Genomic DNA, 24,465 nt, shown 5'->3' with positions numbered 1-24,465 from the left:
ATTACAAAACAATTAGCCAGGCTTGGTGGCTCCCGTCTGTAATCCCAGCTAGTTGGGAGGCTGAGGCAAGAGAACTACTTTAACCCAGGGGGTGAAGGTTGCAGTGAGCCGAGATCTCACCACTGCACTCTAGCCTGGGTGACAGATAAATACTCTGTCTCAAAAAAGAAAAGAAAAGAAAAATGTAAATATAAGAATAACAGTAATAGATCTCTTCCACAAATGTGCTGGGACAACTCACTGGATATTCACATGAAGAAGAATAATGTTGGATCCCTATCTCACACAATCAAAAATTTTACTTAAAGAAATTTAAAAGAGAGAGAGAGAGAGACGAGGAAGGAATCGCTGCAGGAGGAGGTGTTACTTTGCCGCCCAGGCTAACTTGAAGCCCCAGGTTCAGCGATCCTCCCGCCGCTGCTTTCTGAGTAGCTGCAACCTCAGGCTTTCGGCCCTGTGCCCGCATCTCTGCTGGGTTTAAGCAGCAGGTGGTGACCTCACTCCTTCCTGGCCTGAGCACTCCGTCCCGCATCCCAGGCGGTGGCCCTAGGAAAGTCTCTGAAGCTGAGCGTAGGGTGGACTCTCCTTTCCCAGTGAATAAAAAGGGAGAGGATTTCTATTCTATTATTTGGGCCGTCAGCCTGAAATCATTACGCTCCACCCAGGCAGGGCTTTGCATTTCACATTCTAGTTTGCATCCCCGTTTCAGACAATTACAGGGCTTTTGAATCACGCCTCAGCCTTCCTGGCCGGTCCGGCCTCCAAAGCTCAAACAACAGACGCGCTGGGAGCGAGGTCGAGAGGCGCCCAGGTCCCGCCCCGGCCCCGCCCTCTGCTAATTCTAAAGTGTACGGTCTCTCAGTCTCGCGCCCCGCCCCTACCTCGCCCAGGCCCCGCCCCTACCTCGCCCAGGCCCCGCCCACCTTCTCGTGGGTCCAGCCCGGCCTGGCTTCTGTCCTGCGCGCGCAGATTCGCGCAAACCCCGAAGCGGATCGCGTGGAGTGACGGTCCCACCGCAGCGGTGAGTTTTGCGCTGTGTTAAGTCTGCGTTTCCTAGGTCCCCGGCGCTTCTGTACCTGGGACCTGGGGTCCCCATAGACCTGGAAATTCTCACCCGTCTTCATTCGCCCAGAGCAAATTTAGACGTCCCCGTGAGAGTCCAGGGGTTGCCTCCTTTTTGGGTTTAAAGTGGCCCTGAAGATGGTCCCTTCGTGGGTCTTTTTCTTACAGGGCAGTGTATACACTTCCCATCGCGTAGTTTTCCTGCTCAAAACCTTTTTCTGACTCCTCCCGACCCGCACTTTTTAAAGTCCTTAGGCAAGGCGGATTCCCGCCCTTGGCGCCTCCCAGCCTTGTCTTAAGGCGCCGTCGCCCCCCACCTCCCTCCTGATTCCGGGCCCTTATGCTCCCCAGGTCTCCCCACCGCCGTCACCGCTTACCCTGAGCCCGCGTGAGGGAGGTGCCCGGGGCTGTCCTATGACACCGGTTGTTCTTGCCTGCCCAGCCCAGCCCCTGGAAACTGCGCTTCTTTCTCCGGGATGCGGGCGTCTTACTCCAAAGCCCCCTGTGATTGTGTGGGCCAAAGGGATCAGGACACTGAGAGAGAGCGGTAGAAAACCTGAGACAGAGAAGAAGAATGAGAAAGACCATAACAGATGGCAAAGTAGAGGATGGCTGAGGGATTTGCCAAGAGAGCAAAAATGAAAAAAAAAGAAAAAGAAAAAAGAAAGCAGGAGGAGCAGATCCCAGGGAAAAAGAAAAGAAAACAAGAGCTAGAGAGAGAAGGCGAGAATGAGAGAGATGTACAGAATTAGGGAGGGAAGCACCGTAATGAAGACAGAGGGGCTGAGCGCAGTGTCTCACGCCTGTAATCCCAGCAGTTTAGGAGACTGAGGCAAGGGGATTGCTTGAGTACAGGAGTTCGAGGCCAGCCTGGCCAACATAGTGAGACCCCCATCTCTGCCAAAAGAAAAAAAAAATTAACCGGGCGTGATGGTGCACACCTGTAATCCCAGCTACTCTGGAGGCTGAGGCAGGAGGATTACTTGAGCCCAGGAGGTCCAGGCTGCAGTGAGCCGAGATCATGCCACTGCACTCCAGCCTGGTCAACAGAGGGGGACCCTGTCTCAAAAGATTAAAAGGAGTGGGGGACTTTGGGTTCAGATGAATGGGTGAGTTCATTGGATATGATTAGTTGTGACATGTTGACTTCTCTGTATATAATCTAATAACTTAAAACTTGTTTAAATTACACAGATAATATTGAGAATTTTAAAATTCTTATCTATAAGGCATGTACATTCTATAAATCTTGGCATCAGAGGTCAGCTTCCACTTGGAATCCCTATACAGCCAGAGGGTAGTGACTTAATTCAATTGTGAGACACTCTCTTCCCTTTTCCCATGGTGGGGTAGGGGCAGTGAAATGGGAGAATCATTTTCTGTTGTTATGTAATAGTTTTACTTTAATTAATGTATATTTTGAGACAGGGTCTGGCTCTGTCCCCCAGGCTGGAGTGCAGTGGTGTGATCTCCTCTAACTGTAGCCTCGACCTCCTAGACTCAAGCAATCCTCCTGCCTCAGCCTCCTGAGTAGCTGGGACCACAGGCGTGAGCCACCAAACCCGGCTAAGTTTTATACTTTTTTTTTTTTTTTTTTTTTGGCAGAAATGGGATTTCACTATGTTTCCCAGGCTGGTCTCAATTCTGGCATCAAAGGATCGTCCGGCCTTGGCCTCCCAAATTACTGGGATTACAGGTGGGATTACAGAGAGGAGCCACCGTGCCTGGCCTACATAGTCATCGTTTGTTTGTTTGTTTGAGATGGAATCTCACTCTTTTCCAGGATGGAGGGCAGTGGCACAATCTCGGCTCACTGCAATTTCCGCTTCCCAGGTTCAGACGATTCTCCTGCCTCAGCCTCCCGAGTAGCTGGGATTACAGGCATGAGCCACCATGTCCAGCAAATTCTGTGTTTTTAGTAGAGACGGGGTTTCTTCATATTGGTCATGCTGGTCTCAAACTCCCAACCTCAGATGATCCACCCGCCTTGGCCCCCCAAATGCTGGGATTACAGGCATGAGCCACCACGCCTAGCCCATAGTACTTTTTAAAGGAGCAGTGGCTCACGCCTGTAATCCCAGCACTTTGGTAGGCTGAGGCGGGTGGATCACAAGGATCACAAGGTCAGGAGTTTGAGACCAGCCTGACCAACATGGTGAAATCCCTTTGCTCCTAAAAATTTTAAAATTAGCTGGGTGTAGTGGCACGTGCCTGTAATTCCAGCTACTTAGGAGGCTGAGACAGGAGAATCACTTGAACCTGGGAGGTGGAGGTTGCAGTGAGCCAAGATTGCGCCACTGTACTCCATCCTGGGTGAGAGTGAGACTCCATCTCAAAAAAAAAAAAAAAAAAAAAAAAAGACCATCAAAGCTGAGTGTGGTGGCTCCTGCCTGTAATCACAGCACTTTGGGAGCCAATCACCGAAGGTCAGTAGTTCACGACCATTCTGGCCAACATGCTGAAACCCTGTCTCTAGTAAAAATACTGAAAACCTAAGCCGGACGTGATGGCGTGCACCTGTAGTTCCAGCTGCTCAGGAGGCTGAGGCATGAGAATCACACGGACTTGGGAGGTAGAGGTTACAGTGAATCGAAATGATACCACTGCCCTGCAGTCTGGGGGGCAGAGCGCGTCTTCATCTCAGAAAAACAAAGAAACAACAACAAAAAATGAAAGCAAAAGGGACATCGAAAGTGCTTTTGTTCTCATCGTGTAACATATTTTCTTTCTGGTTCCTCTTCATTTCTTTCCTTCTTTTTTTTTGGCAGTTTTACTTTGAGATAAATCTTGGTTTTAAATATTTCTTTTTTAATCCATAATCACTTCTGAAAGATGCCTTTGTGGCATCCTATAACCAGCTCCCATCATTCCTTTCTGTACATGTATACGGTCCAGTTATTTTCCGGTTGACATCTGAATTTGTTCGATTTTTGAAAAAACAATTTCAAAATAGTTTCTGTTTGAAATTAGTTGCGTCCGATCAGATCGAGGTCTGCATGCTTTCTAGTCTTTATTATTTATTGGAAACCTTTAATATCGAAATGTAATTTAACCAGTTAGTCTATTTTTCGGTTTTCTTTCCTTATGTCATTTGTTAAAATCTTGAGCTGTGAGCTATTAAGTGCATGTTTCCCTCAAGGCACCTCTGGTCCATTTGGACAAATGTTGAAAGCCCAGCTCCTCACTGTGGCTCCACAGCCCGGTGTCCAGGGCCCCTGCCAGTGTCCAGCCTCCTCCTGGGAGCTTGCCCTCATCTCCTGACTCCCTCTGCCCCAGGCATATTGCTTTTCTCTTTTCCCAAACACTAAAACCCTTCCTGTCTCAGGTCGCTGTCCCTGCTCTTACCCTATGTCCCTAAATGATCACAGCCCTGTCCCTTTCTCCTCTTTCAGGTCTAGGCTGAGAGATGTCTCCCATGCCCTCCCACCCCCATCTGAAGTTCCCTCTGCCTGTCAGTCTCTATCATGTTACTCAGATTTTATTATCTCTGCATCAGTCACATCAGAAACACTCTTCTTATTTTATTTTATTTTTTTTGAGACAGTCTCACTCGATCATGCAGTCTGTGAGTGCAGTCTCGTGACCTTCTCTCCCTGCAGCCTCTATCTCCTGGGTTCAAGCGATTCTTCTGCCTTACCCTTGCAAGTAGCTGAAATTAAATGTGTGTGCCACCACACCCGGCTCATTTTTGTATTTTAATTTAAATTTAATTTAATTAATTTTACTTTTGAGTCCCAACCTGTCTCCCAGGCTGGAGTGCAGTGGCGTAATCATGGTTCACTGCAACCTCCACCTGCCGGGTTAAAGCAATTCTCCTGCCTCAGCCTCCTGTGTAGCCGGGATTTACAGACTCCCACCAAGCCCAGCTACTTTGTCTATTTTTAGTAGAGATGGAGTTTCACCATGTTGGTCAGGCTGGTCTCAAACTCCTGACCTCAAGTGATCCACCTGCCTTGGCCTCCCAGAGTGCTAGTGTTACAGTCATGAGCCACCACGCCCGCCCCAACTTTTGTGTTTTTAGTAGAGACAGGGTTTCACCATGTTGGCCAGGCTGGTCTCGAACTCATGACCTCCGGTGATCCATCTGCCTAGGCCTACCAGTGTGCTGGGATTACAGGCAAGAGCTGCTGTGCCCGCCCCGAGATGCCATTCTGCTTGGATTATTTTGAGTGTTTTGTGTCTCCCTTTGTTGGAGGATACACATTTCCCATCTTGGCCACAGGACAACTGCAGCACCTACTCTGGGGTTGTGGTTTAGATGCTGAGGCGTCCTCAGGGAAGACTCAGGGCCTGCGGCAAGTGTGAGGATGGTCCCACATTTCTTCTGGAAATTTCAACTCTAATTGGTCTGAAATTCTTGTGGCTATTTATTTCAGTCAAAATAAGAGGAGAAGGGCTCACTAAGGTCAGAAGAGCCCTACAGACCAGACCCTGGGTCCTCAGGCAGTGCCGAGTCATCCCCATTTTTGTCATCTGTGTCACTGCCTCACTCCAGCTCCCGGGTCTTCCGTGCTCTGCACATCACCAGGGCCCAGGTTGGCCATCATGAGCAGGGGCTTTGCCACCAGCAGGTGATGCACTCAGAGTCAGGGTCCTGGGTTCCCTTCAGGAAGGATGGGGAGGTAGTCAGGGACCTGAGGGGCATGAAGGACACACCCCTACACAACTAGTTCTGTTCCGGAGGAGCTGGAGGCTCCGTGACTTCAGGAAAGATTCTTCCAAGGATGAGAGTGCAAATAGCACAGTGAACTGCAGCCCGAGGGCCACCTCCTCCTGCCAGGACAGTGGCGATGATTCTCTACTGGCTTTTCCTTGCCTGTCACAACACATGAGCATACACACACACACACACACACAGTCACAAGGCTGCTGGGGAGCCGAAGGTCAAGATGCTATAATGTAAATATGTGGCCAGGTGTGGTGGCTCATGCCTGTAGCCCTACCGCTTTGGAAGGCCGAGGCAGGCAGATGATGAAGACCAGCCTGGCCAACATAGTGAAATCCCATCTCTACTACAAAAAAAAGAGAAAAGAAAAGAAATGAGCCAGGCATAGCAGTGTGCATCTGTAATCCCAGCTACTTGGGAGACTGAGGCAGGAGAATGGCTTGAACCCAGGAGGCAGAGGTTGCAGTGAGCTGATTGTGCCATTGCACTTCAGTGCAGTGACAGAGCAAGACTCCATCTCTGTATGAATAAATATGCTATAATGTAAGTGTGGAACACAAATATTTTTTCCACAAAGAGGGGCCACCGGTTCCTAGGAAGGAAGTTTGAGGGTTACATCACTGGTCATGGCTGGAAGACTTAGGAACTGGAGGAAGGAAAAGCCGTATTTATCCTCACAGGATGCTCCTGTGCTCAGCAGTTGGTAAGACGGATGGGCTGAGCTATTGCAGTGACATTTAGAAAAAGGAATTTTTCTCTCCACCTGGCACACACCGTCACCCACCCTATTACACACTCCTCCCTTTCCCGTTGTCTTCTCTAGAATGGCAAAGTTGGTGCTTCCCCAGGTGGGCCTCTGAGGGAGGGGAGTGGCTTCTCTGCCTGTCCTTGACCCCCTCCCTCAAATCTTCCACCTTCCTGTCCACTGTTCTATTCTGACGCTCATTGCCTGCAATTCTGTCAGTTCGCACCATCCCAAGACCCAACTAAGACCCAAGGATTTGTGTCTGGGAATATTTAAGCCAATGTCATTGCCAAGTGAGAAGTGTTAGACCCCAGGAATTTTTCTTCCCTGAGATTCTGGGCAGTAAGGAAGCGTCTCGTCTTTCTGCAGAGTTTAAGTCAACCAGGACCCTGGCACACGAGACCCCAGAGAGGACATACTAGTATCGCTCAGTCATTCTCATTCACTCACTCACTCAGTAGCTATGGAGCCAGGGGACACAAATCTAGGTGCTGTCTGTGCCAGGCATGAAAATGGCAAACCAACAGACTATAATTTCCTGCTTTCTCCAGGTTATTTTTCGTTTTTATTTATTTGAGGCGGAGTCTCCCTCTGTCACCCAGGCTGAAGTGCAGTGGCACCATCTCGGCTCACGGCAACCTCCGTCCTCTGGGTTCAAGCGATTCTCATGTGTCAGTCTCCCAGGTAGCTGGGACTACAGGCGTGCACCAGCATGCCTGGCTAATTTTTCATTTATTGATTTGGAGACAGAGTTTTGATATTGTGCCCCAGGCTGGAGTGCAGTGCCATGATCTCGGCTCACCGCAGCCTCCACCTCCCGAGTTTAAGTGATTCTCATGCCTCAGTCTCCTGAGCAGCAGGGATGACAGGCATGTGCCACCACGCCCTGCTAATTTTTGTATTTTTGGTAGAGACAGGATATCACCACGTTGGTCAGGCTGGTGTTGAACTCCTGACCTCATGATACGCCTGCCTCAGCCTCCCAAAGTGTTGGGATTACAGGCATGAGTCACTGCACCTGGCCTCATTTTTGTATTTTTAGTAGAGATGGGGTTTCACCGTGTTGGCCAGGCTGGTTTCGAACCTCTGACCTCAAGTGATCTGTCCACTTTGGCCTCCCAATGTGCTGGGATTACAGGTGTGAGTCACCGTGCCTGGCCTCATCTCATGGCTTTAAACTTTACCCCCATGGCCCCTGCAGACCTCTCCCCTGAACGCTACAGTCCTGTGTCCAGTTGACTCCTTACCTCTCTGCTGGGAGGATGAACAGGCATCTCCACCTTCACGTGTCCAAAGGTGACCTCCCGAACTTCCGTAAACGCATTCCCCCATGCTCCTGCCCTTCTCAGATGAGGTGACCATGTGCTTCCTAGGATATCATTAAAATCTCAGCATGCTTTTAAAATGTAAAGGATAATTACATTATTTGTAAGGGTTTTAATTTGTGATATAAGGAAAAAATTACATGTTTACTCAAAATGGGTGAAGAAATTCATCATTTTAAAAATTCTTGGCTGGGCGCGGTGGCTCAAGCCTGTAATCCCAGCACTTTAGGAGGCCGAGATGGGTGGATCACGAGGTCAGGAGATCGAGACCATCCTGGCTAACACGGTGAAACCCCGTCTCTACTAAAAAATAAAAAAACTAGCCGGGCGAGGTGGCAGGCACCTGTAGTCTCAGCTACTCAGGAGGCTGAGGCAGGAGAATGGCGTGAACCCGGGAGGCGGAGCTTGCAGTGAGCTGAGATCCGGCCACTGCATTCCAGCCTGGGCGACAGAGCGAGACTCTGTCTCAAAAAAAAATAAAAAAATAAAAAAAATAAAAATTCTTTGGAGTTGTGGGAGAAAAATGTTAGAAGACCTTGTCCCTGCCGGATCTATGCCCCCAGGACCTCTCTGACCTCATCTCTTTCCTGTGTCTCCTCCCTCCCTCTGCTTCAGCCACGCAGGCATCTTTCCTCTTCCTGGGCCCTGGTTGCTCCCGCTTCAAGGCCTTCATGGGGGCTGTCCCTCTGCTGGAACTCGCTGGCCCCTCAGCTGCAGGTGCAAACACCCTTCCTTCCCCAGGTTTCTGTTCTGATATCACCCGCTCAGTGGTGACTTCTGTGACCCACCTCCCATTTAACACTCCAGCCACCCACTCACCCCCTCCTCTGGTCCCTATTGGCTGCTCTGCATGCTTCTTTTTGTTTTTTCACCTTCCACTGCCTGTAGGAGTTGATCGTCCCTGGTTCCGTGGGCAACAGAGGGCACCCTATGTTCTCAGGGTGAGGTGTCCTTTGTATGTGTGGTTGTGTTACAGGGAGGGGATGTGTTGATTCTGAGCAATAAACAGCATATTTTTAAGTTTCAGGACTGATTTCTAAAGACTCTTGGTCCATGAGGAAGAAACTGGGAAGAGGAAGAGGAAAGCAGAGGAGTCAGGGATGGCTCCTCCTCAGGTGAGATGATATTCTCGGTGGAATGTTCTGTCTCCTTCCTTTCAGAAACGCTGGGCCTTGGAGTTGGGAATCTTCTCTGAGTCTGAAGCGTCCTGCCTGACAGGTTTGCTCACACTCACCCGTGCCTTCCCTCAGTCCCTCTCATCTCGCTTAGATTCTGTCTCTTGTGACCCAGTGACATGAACTTGGGAAGAGGCAGCACTGGGCATGGGCCTGGGAAGGGCTCACACCAGACATGGATGGAGACGGGGTGAGGGTCCCGTGGTATCAGTGCTGTTGGGCAGCAGGGATTGTTCAGGGGCCACATCTGGATGCTCTGTCAGCTCTCTGTGGACCAGGATTAGAGCAGCTGCCAGTGGAGGTCACGTATTCATGTGCACAACATACATGGTAAATTCTAGAAAAGGAGACCAATAAGGGGAAAATATTTTCTGCCTGATTTTATACTACATTTTGAGGTAATTGAGTGAGTTACTGTGTTTCTGACTCCAAAAATCTTAATAATTAGAATTGAAAGTTCATACGCAGAAATAAATGATATAAGGTGTTTTATTCCAACATTATTTTAAGAATATGAAATCAACATAAATAATAGGAGATTCATTAATCCATTCGTAGCACATTAAGCTCATGGAGACTGTGGAGAGGCTTGTGAAACAGGTGTTTTCAGTAAAAACGGTTATAATTTTTCTCAAATATGGGAGCAGTTCTTTTTTGTCCTGGAGGATGGAGCCATATCCTCATTCCACCTATTATTATTATTATATTATTATAATATTATATTTTAAATATGCAAAGTCTTGCTCTGTCGCCCAGGCTGAAGTGCAGTGGCATGATCGTGGCTCACGGCAACCTCCACTTCCCGGGTTCAAGAGATTCTCCTGCCTCAGCCTCCTGAGTAGCTGGAATTATAGGCACGCGCCACCACACCCGGCTAATTTTGTTGCATTTTTTATTAGTGGCAGGTTATCACCATGTTGGCCAGGCTGGTCTCAAACTCCTGACTTCAGGTGATTGTGATAGAAAGAGAAAAACTAAAAATGCTAAGTGGAAAAGTACTGGAAACCAGAGGTGGCAAGAACCCCCCCCCCCGCCCGCCCCATGCTGAAACAACAAGATTATGTGGAAAGTCCCTAAATGCGTCACGGCCGTTTGTGGTTTTGCCAAAAGGCGGGAACGGCCGTTTATGATATGGCCGAAGGGCGGGAACCAATGAACAACTGACTAATGTATAACTTTAAATGTCAGCCAATTGTAAACTTACAACTGTAAAATTCCCCAGATTCTCTGTAACTTGTTTGTGCCGGACTATAAAAACGGCTGAAACCCCGAGCTCGGGGTCTCTCCCTGGGAACTAGTGCCTAGCTGGAGAGAACTGAGTTTGAACTCGAAATAAAGCGAACCCTGCCGCTTGGCTTTGACTCTGGTCTCTGGTGGTTGCTTTTGGGACATCGTGGATCTGGGCACAACATTTGGGGGAGCGTCGGGATTGCCCCTAAGCCCACCAGACCCCAGGCCAACGGGTCATCGCAAAAGTAAGTAAGCCGGCTCAAATCTGTATGTTGTCTGTCTGCCTCTGAACAATCCCGCGGGGTCTGTATTTGAGACTGATCTAGTCCTGGCGGACGCGCTATAGGACAGTCAGTAGAGGCCGGTGGGAGACGTCCTCCGGTACTCATCTGGGGCTCTGTATTCCGTGGCATGTCTGACTCTGATCGGGTACTACGCCCGAGGCGCGCTTGCGATCAAAATTATCTTATTTGCTGGACCTCACTTGCTGTTTGTTGTTCTCTGTTGCATGCCTCCTTCTAATTTACCTTGATTCACAGGAGCTGTTTCGGAGCCAGTTCCGGACCAAACACTAACATCCCTTACTACCCATCTTTTACCAACAGGAATTCCTTGAAATGGGCAACTCTCAGACCACACCACTTTCTCTCCTTGTCAATAATTTTAGGGATGTAAGAGCAAGAGGACATGATCTTAGTGTAGAACTTAAAAAGGGAAAATTAGTAACCCTCTGCCACTCTGAGTGGCCCACCTTCGGCATTGGCTGGCCAGCCGAGGGAACTTTTTGTCTCCCCATCATCCTTAAGGTAAATCAAGAGTTTTCCTGCCGGGCCATACGGGACATCCAGACCAAATCCCCTACATTTTGGTATGGCAAGATCTCGTGGAAAATCCGCCCCCTTGGCTAGCTCCCTTTCTGTTGACTTCTGAACCTTGTAAAACCTTAGTCGCGTGGCCGGCTGGGACCACCCAAAAACCAAAAACCCCAACTGCCCCCTTGCCCCCTGTACTGCCTGATAGCCAAGACCCCATATCCCTGGAACCCCCGCCTTATCATCCCCCTGGACCCCGGCCCCAAGTCCCACTGGTCGCACCCCCCAGAAAGCCATGAGGGTCGAGAAGCGGCTGCTGCGTTGGGGGAAACTGAAAGTGAGCATAGTTCGGGAGGGCTGGCGGGACGAACGCGCGGGCGTACCTAACGCGAGGTAACTCCGTGAGTTCCCGATTCCACTGTAGCGCTCCCCTTAAGGGAGATTGGACCCCCTGATGACACGGGTAACCCTAGACTCCAGTATTGGCCATTCTCTACCAGTGACCTGTACAACTGGAAAACCCAGAATGCCCGGTTCTCTGACAACCCCAAAGACCTTACAGCCCTTCTAGACAGTGTCATGTTCACTCATCAGCCCACCTGGGATGACTGCCAACAGCTCCTCCGAATTCTGTTCACAACAGAGGAACGAGAAATAATACAGGTAGAAGCTAGAAAGCTGGTTCTCGGAGATGACGGTCAACCGACTGCAAACCCCGACCTCATTAATGCAGCATTTCCCCTGACCAGGCCCGCGTGGGACTACAATACAGCAGAAGGTAGGGGAAAACTACTCGTTTATCGCCAGACTCTAATGGCGGGTCTCTGGGCTGCAGCTCGCAAGCCCACTAATTTGGCTAAGGTATACTCTGTTTTACAGGGAAAAACAGAAAGTCCCGCTGTTTATCTAGAAAGACTAATGGAAGCCTTTAGACAATATACACCTATAGATCCAGAAGCCCCCGAAAATCAGGCAGCAGTTGTTATGTCCTTTGTCAATCAGGTGGCCCCAGATATTAAGAAAAAATTACAAAAATTAGAAGATTTAGAAGGAAAACAGGTCCAAGACCTTCTTCGCATAGCGCAGAGGGTTTATAACAACAGGGATGCTCCAGAGGAAAGACAAATTATGGCCACCGAAAAAATGACCAAGGTCCTAGCGGCAGTCATCCAAAAGGAACAACCTCCGCCAGACGGTACCCAATCCATGCGTGCCCCTAGACGCAACCTAAACAAAGATCAGTGTGCTTACTGTAAAGAAATTGGCCACTGGATTAAAGACTGCCCCAAAAAGAAACAGCGCCAGCCGGGCCAAGGGCAATGGCAGCCCAAACCCATGCCGATACTAGTTACTCAAGATACGGAATAGGGGCTGGGCGCAGTGGCTCAAGCCTGTAATCCCAGCACTTTGGGAGGCCGAGACGGGCGGATCACGAGGTCAGGAGATCGAGACCATCCCGGCTAATATGGTGAAACCCCGTCTCTACTAAAAATACAAAAAACTAGCCGGGCGAGGTGGCGGGCGCCTGTAGTCCCAGCTACTTGGGAGGCTGAGGCAGGAGAATGGCGTAAACCCAGGAGGCGGAGCTTGCAGTGAGCTGAGATCCGGCCACTGCACTCCAGCCTGGGCGACAGAGTGAGACTCCGTCTCAATAAAAAAAAAAAAAAAAAAAAAAAAAAAAAAGATACGGAATAAGGAAGACAGGGTTCGGACCCCCTCCCCGAACCTAGGGTAACTTTACAAGTGGAGGGGTCCCCAGTCCAGTTCCTGGTCGATACTGGGGCACAACATTCGGTCCTAGTCAAGCCCTATGGAAAGTTATCTTCCAACTCCTCCTGGGTTCAAGGGGCCACAGGAGTCAAGAAATATCTGGACAACTCAGAGAACGGTGGACTTGGGAACCAGGAAAGTGTCCCACACCTTCCTGGTCATCCCTGAAAGCCCTTGTCCTCTGTTGGGAAGAGATCTGTTGACAAAAATGGGGGCCCACATCCACTTTCAACCGGAAGGGCCCAAAGTGACTAACTCCCAAAATAAGCCACTATCTGTCCTTACTGTAACTCCAGAGGAGGAATATCGGCTTCATCAGGAGTTGACACCTCCTAACCAAAATATGGACTCCTGGCTCCAAAATTGCCCAGAGGCCTGGGCGGAAACAGGAGGTCTAGGGCTAGCAAAACACCGTCCCACCATTTTTGTTGAGCTTAAGCCCGGGATGGACCCTGTTCAGGTGCGCCAATACCCAATGGCGCTAGAAGCCAGAGAGGGGATTATGCCACACATCCGCCGACTCCTAGATCATGGAGTCCTGCGCCCCTGCCACTCACCATGGAACACTCCGCTGTTACCAATACAAAAACCTAACAGTAAAGAATACAGGCCGGTACAGGACTTAAGAGAGGTCAACAGAAGGGTAATAGACATACACCCGACGGTGCCAAACCCATACACCCTCCTGAGCACTTTGAGCCCTGCAAATCAATGGTATACTGTTCTAGACCTAAAAGATGCCTTTTTCAGCCTGCCTTTAGCCCCTAAAAGCCAAGAAATTTTTGCCTTCGAGTGGACAGACTCTGAAAGGGGCATAAATGGCCAACTGACATGGACCAGATTGCCACAAGGATTCAAAAACTCCCCAACTCTGTTTGATGAAGCCCTCCACGAAGACTTGGGTGAGTACCGGCGCCAACACCCCAGTATAACTCTTTTGCAGTATGTTGATCTCTTAATAGCGGCAAAGTCCCCAGAGGCCTGCATCCAAGGAACCAAAGACCTCCTAAAAACCCTGGGAAACCTAGGTTATCGGGCCTCAGCTAAAAAGGCCCAAATCTGCAAGCCAGAAGTAACCTATTTGGGATATCTACTGAGAGGGGGACAGCGTTGGCTAACAAATGCCCGAAAAGAAACTGTCCTACAGATCCCTAGACTACAGTCAACACGACAGGTAAGAGAGTTCCTGGGATCTGCAGGGTTCTGCAGGCTTTGGATACCTGGCTTCGCTGAACTGGCAAAACCCCTCTATCAGGCTACCAAAGAGCAACAGCCCTTCAATTGGACTGAAGAGGCTGAGCTGGCTTTCCAGCAAATTAAAACTGCTCTGCTCTCAGCCCCCGCGCTGGGTCTTCCGGATGTCTCTAAGCCTTTTCACTTATACGTAGACGAAAGCCGGGGCATAGCAAAAGCAGTTCTAACTCAAAATTTGGGTCCGTGGCGCAGGCCAGTTGCATACCTCTCAAAGAGACTGGACCCGGTGGCTGCAGGATGGCCTCCTTGCCTCCGGATGATTGCAGCAACAGCCCTGATGGTCAAAGATGCTGATAAACTGGCCATGGGCCAAGAATTACAAGTCACCACCCCCCACGCTGTCAAAGGCATCCTTAGACAGCCCCCTGACCGATGGCTCAGTAATGCTCGGCTTACCCATTACCAGGGGCTGTTGCTGAACCCCCTCAGAATAACATTCAAACCCCCGACGGCCCTAAACCCAGCATCGTTACTGCCAGACCCAGACCTAAGTAAGCCTCTCCACAACTGCACTGAAATAGTAGCCCAGGTACATGGAGTCAGAGAAGACCTCCAGGACCGGCCGCTGCCAGATACAGACCTCACCTGGTTCACTGACGGGAGCAGCTTCGTTCACCAAGGACAGAGGTATGCGGGGGCGGCAGTAACCTCAGAGACTGAAATAATTTCGGCTGAGCCATTACCTCCAGGAACATCGGCTCAGAGAGCTGAGTTAATTGCCTTGGCACAAGCCCTAAAACTGGGCAAGGGCCGTAAACTGACAGTATATACTGACAGCCGATACGCCTTTGCCACCGCCCACATCCACGGTGCTATATACAAAGAGAGGGGGCTTCTCACAGCTGAAGGAAAAGACATTAAAAACGAAGAAGAAATCTTAAATCTTCTGGCTGCCCTTTGGGAACCCAAAAAGCTGGCTATTGTCCACTGTCCGGGACATCAGAAGGCCACTAACCCGGTCACCCAAGGAAACAACCTGGCTGACCAGATTGCAAAAGACGTGGCTAAAACCACTCCTCAGCTGCTGGCCCTCCAGCTGCCTGACCCCGGCCCCAGAGAATTGCCGTCTCATCCAGACTACTCAGAGGACGACCTCCAGTGGATAAGTAAGCTCCCCGGAACACAGGTCAGTAATCTGTGGTGGAAAGACTCTAACAACAATACTATCCTCCCAGAAAAGCTAGGACAGCGGGTAATAGAACACATCCATCGAAGCACTCATCTAGGCATGCGACGGATGCTAGATTTAATTCAACATACTGGACTAAAAATCAAAAATGCCTCTGAAAAAATAGACGCCACGGTTAAGAACTGTGTAGTGTGCCAACTCAACAACGCCGGACACGGGACCCACACCGCAGGGAAAAGACTAAGGGGAGATAGACCTGGGATATATTGGGAAATTGACTTTACTGAAATAAAACCAGGAAAATATGGATACAAATACTTACTAGTTTTTATAGATACATTTTCAGGATGGGCGGAAGCTTTCCCGACAAAAAAAGAAACTGCACAGATCGTAACGAAAAAGATCCTAGAAGAGATCCTGCCCAGGTACGGCTTTCCAGTCATGATAGGGTCAGATAACGGGCCGGCCTTCGTTGCAAAGGTAAGTCAGGAACTGGCTTCCATCCTTGGGGCTAATTGGAAACTACATTGTGCCTATCGACCCCAAAGCTCAGGACAGGTAGAAAGAATAAATAGAACGTTAAAAGAGACCCTAACTAAATTGACCATGGAGACTGGCGCTAGATTCCTCTTAAGTTAAACAAAACTTGCTACTTTTTGGCCGGGCGCGGTGGCTCAAGCCTGTAATCCCAGCACTTTGGGAGGCCAAGACGGGCGGATCACGAGGTCAGGAGATCGAGACCATCTTGGTTAACACAGTGAAACCCCGTCTCTACTAAAAAATACAAAAAACTAGCCGGGTGAAGTGGCGGGTGCCTGTAGTCCCAGCTACTCGGGAAGCTGAGGCGGGAGAATGGCGTAAACCCAGGAGGCGGAGCTTGCAGTGAGCTGAGATCCGGCCACTGCGCTCCAGCCCGGGCGACAGAGCGAGACTCCGTCTCAAAAACAAAAAAAAAAAAAAAAAAAGTGCTACTTTTTATATTTTTAAAACTTTTCTCTATACGCACACCCACATACACAAGTATACACACACACACATATATATACATACATATATACACACAAAAATGTATATATTTTGAACATCTTATTTTTTGAAAATCTGGGGAAAATGGCAATCCTTTGTATTAACATCTAGTTTGTTGTGAGTCTGTGTAGGTTTTATTATTTTGTGGACATATATATATAAAATGTATTTTCATACTTTGAGTAATTTAGTTTTCATGTATTTTCTTTTATTTTGAGACTGGGTCTCACTGTGTTGCCCAGGCTGGAGCACAGTGGCACGATCTTAGCTCACTGCAACTTGCACTATCAGGCTCAAGCCATCCTTCTACCTCAGGCTCCCAAGTAGCTGGAACCACAGGTGCCTGCTCCCATGCCCGGCTATTTTTTTTTTTTTTTTTTTTTTTTGAGATGGAATCTCTGTTGCCCAGGCTGGAGTACAGTGGCACAATTTTGGATCATTGCAACCTCTGCCTCCCAGGATCAAGCAATTCTCCTACCTCAGCCTCCCTGGTAGCTGGGATAACAGGCATGTGCCACTGTGCCAGGCCGGATTTTAGCTTCTGATTCTGATCTTTCACTGTGGACGTTGTCATGTCTGAAGACATCACTCATACCCTGTCTCATCTAGATACTGAATGTCACTTGCATTGTCAATAAACGTTTCTGGGCTGGGTGTGGTGGATCACACCTGTAATCCTAGCACTTTGAGAGGCTGAGGCAGACGGATCATGAAGTCAGGAGTTTGAGACCACACTGGCCAATATGGTGAACCATTTCTACTAAATATGGTGAACCATTTCTACTAAAAATACAAAAATTAGCTAAGAGTAGTGGTGTGCACCAGGAATCCCAGCTACCCAGGAGACTGAGGCAGGAGAATCACTTGATCCTGGGAGGTGGAGGTTGTGGTGAACTGAGATGACACCTTTGCATTCCAGCCTGGGTAACAGAGCAAGACTGTCTCAAAAAGAAAAAAAAAGTTTCTAACATTTCTATAAGGAGAAACCTGCACTGATTTTTATTTTATTTTATTATTATTTTTTTCTTTTGAGGTGGAGTTTCCCTCTTGTTGCCCAGGCTGGAGTGCAGTGGTGCAATCTCGGCTCACCGCAACCTCTGCCTCCCTGCTTCAAGCGATTCTCCTTCCTCAGCCTCCCAAGTAGCTGGGATTACAGGCATAAGCCACAACGCCTGGATACTTTTTGTATTTTTTCTTTTTTAGTAGTGACAGGGTTTCTCCATGTTGGTCAGGCAGGTCTTAAACTCCCGACCTCAGGTGATCTGCCTTTCTCAGCCTCCAAAAATGCTGAAATTACAAGCATGAGCCACTGTGCCCTGCTCCTGTATTGATTTCTTTTGTATTATCCACAAACATCAGAAATTCATACTGAGAGGGTATTGTGACCTCTTCAAAAGGTATAATAAGGCCAGGTGTGGTGGCTCATGCCTATAATCGCAGCACTTTGCAAGGCCGAGGCAGGTGGATCACGAGGTCATGAGTTCAAGATCAGCCTGACCAACATGGTGAAACTCCGTCCTACTAAAAATACAAAAATTAGCCAGGTGTGATGGCGCCTGCCTGTAATTCCAGCTACTCATGAGGCTGAGGCAAGAAAACTGCTTGAATCTGGGAGGCAGAGGTTGCTGTGAGCCGAGATTGTGCCACTGCACTCTGGCCTGGGCAACAGAGCGAGACTCCATCTCAGAAAAAAAAAAAATAGTATAATAAAGCACAACTCAGAAAACATCATGTGGTGAAACATCCCTTACTTGGATGTCAGAACTTTCTCTACAGTTGAATCCATGCTTTCCCCTCTCTCCTCTTCTCATTTTCTGTAGAGATAAGAACTCCTCCCATAGCCATTTCCTTAAAATGTGTTTTCATTTCAGGGTCTACTGACATTCAGCGATGTGGCCATAGAATTCTCTCAGGAGGAGTGGAAATGCCTGGACCCTGCTCAGAGGACTCTATACAGAGACGTGATGCTGGAGAATTATAGGAACCTGGTCTCCCTGGGTGAGGAGAACTTCCCTCCAGAAGTGGGGGTGTGCCCTTGTGTATCTTTGTATTTTCTCTTTTTTTTTAGATACAGTGTCTTGCTGTGTTTGGGAAGTTTACAATAAGTATTGCTTTTTGTGTCCTATTTACAGATTTCAGTATTATATACCACCTGTACTTAAGTGGAAACCTATTGGTGTTTATATTTTGTAGATATCTCTTCCAGATACGTGATGAAGGAGTTCTCATCAACAGCACAAGGCAATACGAAGGTGATCCACAGAGGGACAATGCAAAGACGTGAACGTTATCACATTGGAGATTTTTGCTTCCAGGAAATGGAGAAAGATATTCATGATTTTGAGTTTCAGTGGAAAGAAGATGAAAGAAATAGCCATGAAGCACCCATGACAAAAATCAAAGAGTTGACGAGTAGTACAAACCGACAGGATCAAACACATGCTGGAAACAAACCTATTAAAGATCAGCTTGGATTAAGCTTTCATTCGCGTCTGCCTGAACTGCATATATTTCAGCCCGAAGGGAAGATTGGTAATCAAGTTGAGAAGTCTATCAACGATGATTCCTCGGTTTCAACATCCCAAAGCATTGAGAAGTCTATCAACGATGCTTCCTCATTTTCAACAGCCCAAAGAATTTCTTGTAGGCCCAAAACCCATATATCTAATAACTATGGGAATAATTTCCTGAATTCTTCATTACTCACACAAAAGCAGGAAGTACACTGAGAGAAAAATCTTTCCCATATACTGAAATTGGCAAAGCCTTTAATTATAGGTCACTCTTAAGGAAACATCAGATAATCCCTTTAGGAGCGAAACAGTATAAATGTGATGTGTGTGGCAAGGTCTTTAATCAAAAGCGTTACCTTGCATGTCATCGTAGATGTCACACTGGTGAGAAACCTTTTTTTTTTCTTTTTTTTTTTGAGACGGAGTCTCGCTCTGTCGCCCAGGCTGGAGTGCAGTGGCCGGATCTCAGCTCACTGCAAGCTCCGCCCCCCGGGTTTATGCCATTCTCTCGCCTCAGCCTCCCAAGTAGCTGGGACTACAGGCGCCCGCCATCTCGCCCGCCTAATTTTTTGTATTTTTTTTAGTAGAGACGGGGTTTCACCGTGTTAGCCAGGATGGTCTCGATCTCCTGACCTCGTGATCCGCCCGTCTCGGCCTCCCAAAGTGCTGGGATTACAGGCTTGAGCCACCGCGCCCAGCAAGAGAAACCTTACAAGTGTAATGACTGTGGCAAAACCTTTAGTCAGGAGTTAACCCTTACATGCCATCGTAGACTTCATACTGGAGAGAAACATTACAAGTGCAGTGAGTGTGGCAAGACCTTCAGTCGAAATTCAGCCCTTGTAAATCATAAGGCAGTTCATACTAGAGAGAAATCTTACAGGTGTAATGAATGTGGCAAGACCTTCAGTCAAACGTCATACTTTGTATACCATCGTAGACTTCATACTGGAGAGAAACCTTACAAATGTGAAGAATGTGACAAAGCTTTCAGTTTAAAAGCAAACCTTGAAAGACATAGGAAAATTCATACTGGAGAGAAGCCGTACAAGTGTAATGAATGCAGCAGGACCTTTAGTCAGAAGTCATCCCTTACACGCCATCGTAGGCTTCATACTGGAGAGAAACCTTACAAATGTGAAGAATGTGATGAAGCTTTCAGTTGCAAATCAAACCTTGAACGACATAGGATAATTCATACTGGAGAGAAACTTTACAAGTGTAATGAATGCGGCAAGACCTTTAGCCGAAGCGACTTCCTCGGCCTCCATCGCTGGAGACTGACGAACCTCGCCTCCTCTTCTTTTGCATTAGCTATGCAATAAAGTTTCTTTTTTTTACCTTGCCTACTTGCCTCTTCTCTGGCACCTGCACCGGTGGTCGCATAAAACAAAACAGTTCTCTTCTCTTCTCTTCTCTCTTCTTCCTTCCTTCCTTCCTTCCTTCCTTCCTTCCTTCCTTCCTTCCTTCCTTCCTTCCTTCCTTCCTTCCTCCCTCCCTCCCTCCCTCCCTCCCTTCTCTCTCTCTCTCTCTCTCTCTCTCTCTCTCTCTCTCTCTCTCTTTCTTTCTCTTTTTGAGACAGGATCTTGCTCTGTTGCCCAGGCTGGAGTGCAGTGGCATGACCATAGTTCACTGCAGCCTCTACCTCTGGACTCAAGGAATCCTCCTTCCCCAGCCTCCTAAGTAGTTGCAACCACAGGTGTACACACAGTGCCTGGCTAATTTATTCTTTTTTTTTTTTTTTTTTTTGTAGATATGGGGTCTCCCTTTGTTGCCTAGGCTGGTATTTTTCTCTGTTAATAGGGCAAAGTCCTTCACAGGACTGACTGCCCCACTTCAGATGTCAGCTGAAAGTCTCAGGCAGCCCCAAGCCAAATGCATCCCTGCTAAGCCAAAGACAAACCTGGGACTTCCCACACCTCTTTTAGTTCAATAATTTGCTAGAATGGCTCACAGAACACAGGAGAATGCAATACTAACAACCACCATTTTATTATAAAAGCTGTCAACGAGGAGCCAGATGAAAAGATACATGAAGTAAGGTCTAGAAGGTCCCAAGTGTAAGAGTTCCTGTCCCTATCAAATTAGCAGGTACCAATTTCTCAGTCCATTGATATGTTTCCCATGCCAGAAAGCTCCCCCAAGCCTTCATGTCTGAATTTATCAGGGTTTAATTACCTAGGCATGGTTGATTAATTCAATGGCCATGAGCTTGAACTCAGTCTCTAGCCTCTTCCCTTCCCAGTGATCTGTTGACTGAAAGTTCTTACTTCTAATTACATAGTTGGTCTTTCTGGTGACCAGTCCTCATTTTAAAGCTATGTAGGGACCCGTGCCACGAGTCACTTCATGAATATGACAAAGGCATTCATCATTCAGGAAATTCAAAAAGATTATGAAGACTTGGCCAGTCATGGTGGCTCACACCTGTAATCCCAGCACTTCGGGAGGCTGTGGCAGGAGGATCACCGGAGGTCCAGAGTTTAAGACCAGCCTGGCAGCCGGGCGCGGTGGCTCAAGCCTGTAATCCCAGCACTTTGGGAGGCCGAGACGGGTGGATCACGAGGTCAGGAGATCGAGGCCATCCTGGCTAACACGGTGAAATCCCATCTCTACTAAAAAAAATACAAAAAACTAGCCGGGTGAGGTGGTGGGCGCTTGTAGTCTCAGCTACTCGGGAGGCTGAGGCAGGAGAATGGCATAAACCCGGGAGGTGAAGCTTGCAGTGAGCTGAGATCCGGCCACTGCACTCCAGCCCGGGCGACAGAGCGAGACTCTGTCTAAAAAAAAAAAAAAGACCAGGCTGGCCAATATGACGAAACCCCGTCTCTACCAAAAATACAAAAATTAGCCAGGCGTGGTGCCATGCACCTGTAATCCCAGTTACTTGGGAGGCTGAGGCAGGGGAATTGCTTGAACCCGGGAGGTGGAGATTGTAGTGAGCCAAGATCATGCCAGGCACTCCAGCCTGGGCAACAGAGCAAAACCCCATCTCAAAAAAAAAATTTTTTTTTTGAAGCTGTGTAACAGGAACCAGGATGAAGACCAGATATATATTTTTTATTATTCCACACCTCTCAGTGACCAAAGCTGTAAACACTTAAGTAACAAAATTAATTCCTTAGCATTGAATTATAAAACAAAATATAAATATGAGTTCATGTTGATATGAATAAACAATTGAATAAACAAATAAAGGAGAAAAGATATATCTTCCTTACAGAAGGATGGCAAATAATCTATGTGGATACCACCCAGCAGATGAAGGTTAATTCAATGCCCCTTGCACACAAACACACATACTCGCTTTAATTGTGTGATGGGCTTAGACACTCCCTTCCAAAGCTTAGATTGTGGAAAGGAAAACACAGTAACCATATAGTGAAGAAACTTGACAAACACCATCTTAACTGATCAAGATTAACATCACCAGAGATAACTCATTCAAATTGCCTTAGACTGCTGACAGTATATGACATGATAAGTGTGGTCTTCCCTAAAACCCATAAAACTAGTCTACCCACAAGAAAAAAGACAAATTCAATTTTCGTGACATTCTAAAAGTAAAACAGTGCTCTTCAAATGTATCAAGATCATGAAAAACAAAACCACAGAGTAAAACAGGCTGGGCAGGCAAGATGACTAAACATAATGTGATGTCTGGCCGGGTGTGGTGACTCACGCCTGTAATCCCAGGACTTTAGGAGGCTGAGGTGGGTGGATCACCTGAGGTCGGGAGTTCGAGACCAGCCTGACCCACACGGAGAAACCCCATCTCTACTAAAAATACAAAATTAGCTGGGCTTGATGGCACATGCCTATAATCCCAGCTACTTGGGAGGCTGAGGCAGGAGAATCGCTTGAACCCGAGAGGCAGAGGTTGTGGTGAGCCAAGATCACGCCATTGCACTCCAGCCTGGGCAACAAGAGCAAAACTCCATCTCATAAAAATAAATAAATAAATAATATATATATATAATGTGATGTCCTGGACTGGATCCTGAAAGAGAAAAAAGACTGTTAAAATGGGTGAAATGTAAATAAAGTCAGTTAAGAGGAATGAACCAACGTTTGTTTCCTAGACTTGACAAACGTTTCATGGCAACATGTTTACATGAGGGATACTGGGTGACAGATATTTCCGAACTCTCTGTGTTATACTTGCAAATTTTCTCCAGATCTAAAATTATTCTAAAATAAAATGTTTAGTTTAAGAAATTACAACCATTTATAATTTACAGAGGATCATATTAAAATATTTCCTATGTTTGAATTAATATCCTTTTCATTTCTTTTGAAGGTGTTCATTTTGCTCCCTTGGTGACTGCAAAATCAATATAAAGCTCTGCATTACGCCAGGCGCGGTGGCTCACCCCTGTAATCCCAGCACTTTGGGAGGCCTTGGTGGGCGGATCACTTGAGGTCAGGGGTTCGAGACCAGCCTGGCCAACATGGTGAAACCCTGACTCTACTAAAAATACAAAACTTAGCCAGGCATGGTGGCGTGCACCTGTAATCCCTGCTATTTGGGAGGCTGAGGCAGGAGAATCACTTGAATCCGGGAGGCAGAGGTTGCCTGCCTCAGTGAGCTGAGATCATGCCACTACACTCCAGCCTGGGTAACAGCGAAACTGTCTTAAAAAAAAAAAAAAGAAAGAAAGAAAGAAAAAAGAAAAAAAGTTCTGCATTAAACAAAACAAATTTGTGTATTTTGGCTTCAAACTGGTATTCATCTGCTGCTCCAAGGCTGATGGTTTCTTCCAAAAACTTGTCTCCTTAAGTTGGAAATGAAAAAGTCCATCCTGAAACCTACTTCTTGCCAATGTAGCCAGCTGCTATCAAGGCTTAACCCAGAACAATCTACCTTTTGAATATCTCAAAAATCCATTCAATTTCTTTCCCACCTGCCAAATCCCTATTTACTTGTTGTCTCCTATCTGCACCCTTTGTTTGTTTTTGAGACGGAGTCTCACTTTATCACCCAGGCTGGGGTGCAGTGGTACAATCTTGGCTCACTGCAACCTCTGCCTCCTGGGTTCAAGCGATCTCCTGCCTCAGCCTTGCGGGTAGCTGGGGTTACAGGTGCCCGCCATCATGCCAGGCTAAATTTTGTATTTTTAGTAGAGACGGGGTTTCGCCATGTTGGCCAGGCTGGTCTCGAACTCCTGACCTCAGGTGATCCTCCCGCCTCAGCCTCCCAAAGTGCTGGGATTACAGGTGTGAGCCATCATGCCTGGCCCCATCTGTACCCTTTGTAAAAGTCAGCTGACACAGCTCCCTATATTCCTTTTGGTCTCTTATGGATCATTCTTCAAATGTTTACCTGGAAATATTTTAATATACTAATCTTTCTCAATAAGCATTATCACATTTCAAATGTCCACAGTTTTTTCTGGGATGTAAGGCATAATTTCAAAATGAGGTTTGAAGACGTCAAATACCCAAACCATAACAACCACCCACATGCTATGCCCATTTATACAATTCCAAGCTCGAGTACATCTTGGGAAAATTTAATATCTCAGATTGAATGTTATACATTCAAAGATGTTTTCAGTATCTATACATTATTTCAGGACTATTTTGTGGAATCTGAAGTTCTTCACTGCAACCATTAATAAAAAATGCAACTATATAAGTACTTACATGTTAATTACATAAGATTTCATTTACTATGGCTATCATTATTTAGTATTTCACACTGGACAAGCCTCAGTCTGTCTTGTTCACCCCTCTCTCTGCAGTGAAATTGGCTGAT

At 47.4% G+C, this 24,465-nt stretch overlaps 2 protein-coding genes across 2 annotated transcripts; both read left to right on the top strand.

Moving 5' to 3' along the window:
- The first annotated feature begins 986 nt into the window (after positions 1 to 986).
- LOC104672713 (zinc finger protein 813-like) lies at positions 987 to 19,012 on the top strand. The gene is made up of 4 exons (XM_030942102.1): positions 987 to 1,021; positions 8,826 to 8,913; positions 18,066 to 18,192; positions 18,388 to 19,012. Exons 2-4 carry the CDS (start codon positions 8,899 to 8,901, stop codon positions 18,921 to 18,923), a joined length of 678 nt encoding a protein of 225 aa, XP_030797962.1. The 5' UTR covers positions 987 to 1,021; positions 8,826 to 8,898; the 3' UTR covers positions 18,924 to 19,012.
- LOC115900754 (zinc finger protein 845-like) lies at positions 18,926 to 24,464 on the top strand (the record flags this gene model as incomplete). Its single annotated transcript, XM_030942355.1, has 3 exons — positions 18,926 to 19,101; positions 19,501 to 19,986; positions 24,452 to 24,464. Coding segments are annotated over 3 exons (675 nt in total), but the record flags the coding sequence as incomplete, so codon positions are not given.
- Between the last annotated feature and the right edge of the window lies 1 nt (position 24,465).

Source organism: Rhinopithecus roxellana, chromosome 12 (assembly GCF_007565055.1).
Source record: "Rhinopithecus roxellana isolate Shanxi Qingling chromosome 12, ASM756505v1, whole genome shotgun sequence".
In the NCBI taxonomy this organism is placed as follows: domain Eukaryota; kingdom Metazoa; phylum Chordata; class Mammalia; order Primates; family Cercopithecidae; genus Rhinopithecus; species Rhinopithecus roxellana.
Note: the sequence above shows the minus strand (reverse complement) of the source record. Positions and strands in the feature narration are given on the sequence as shown.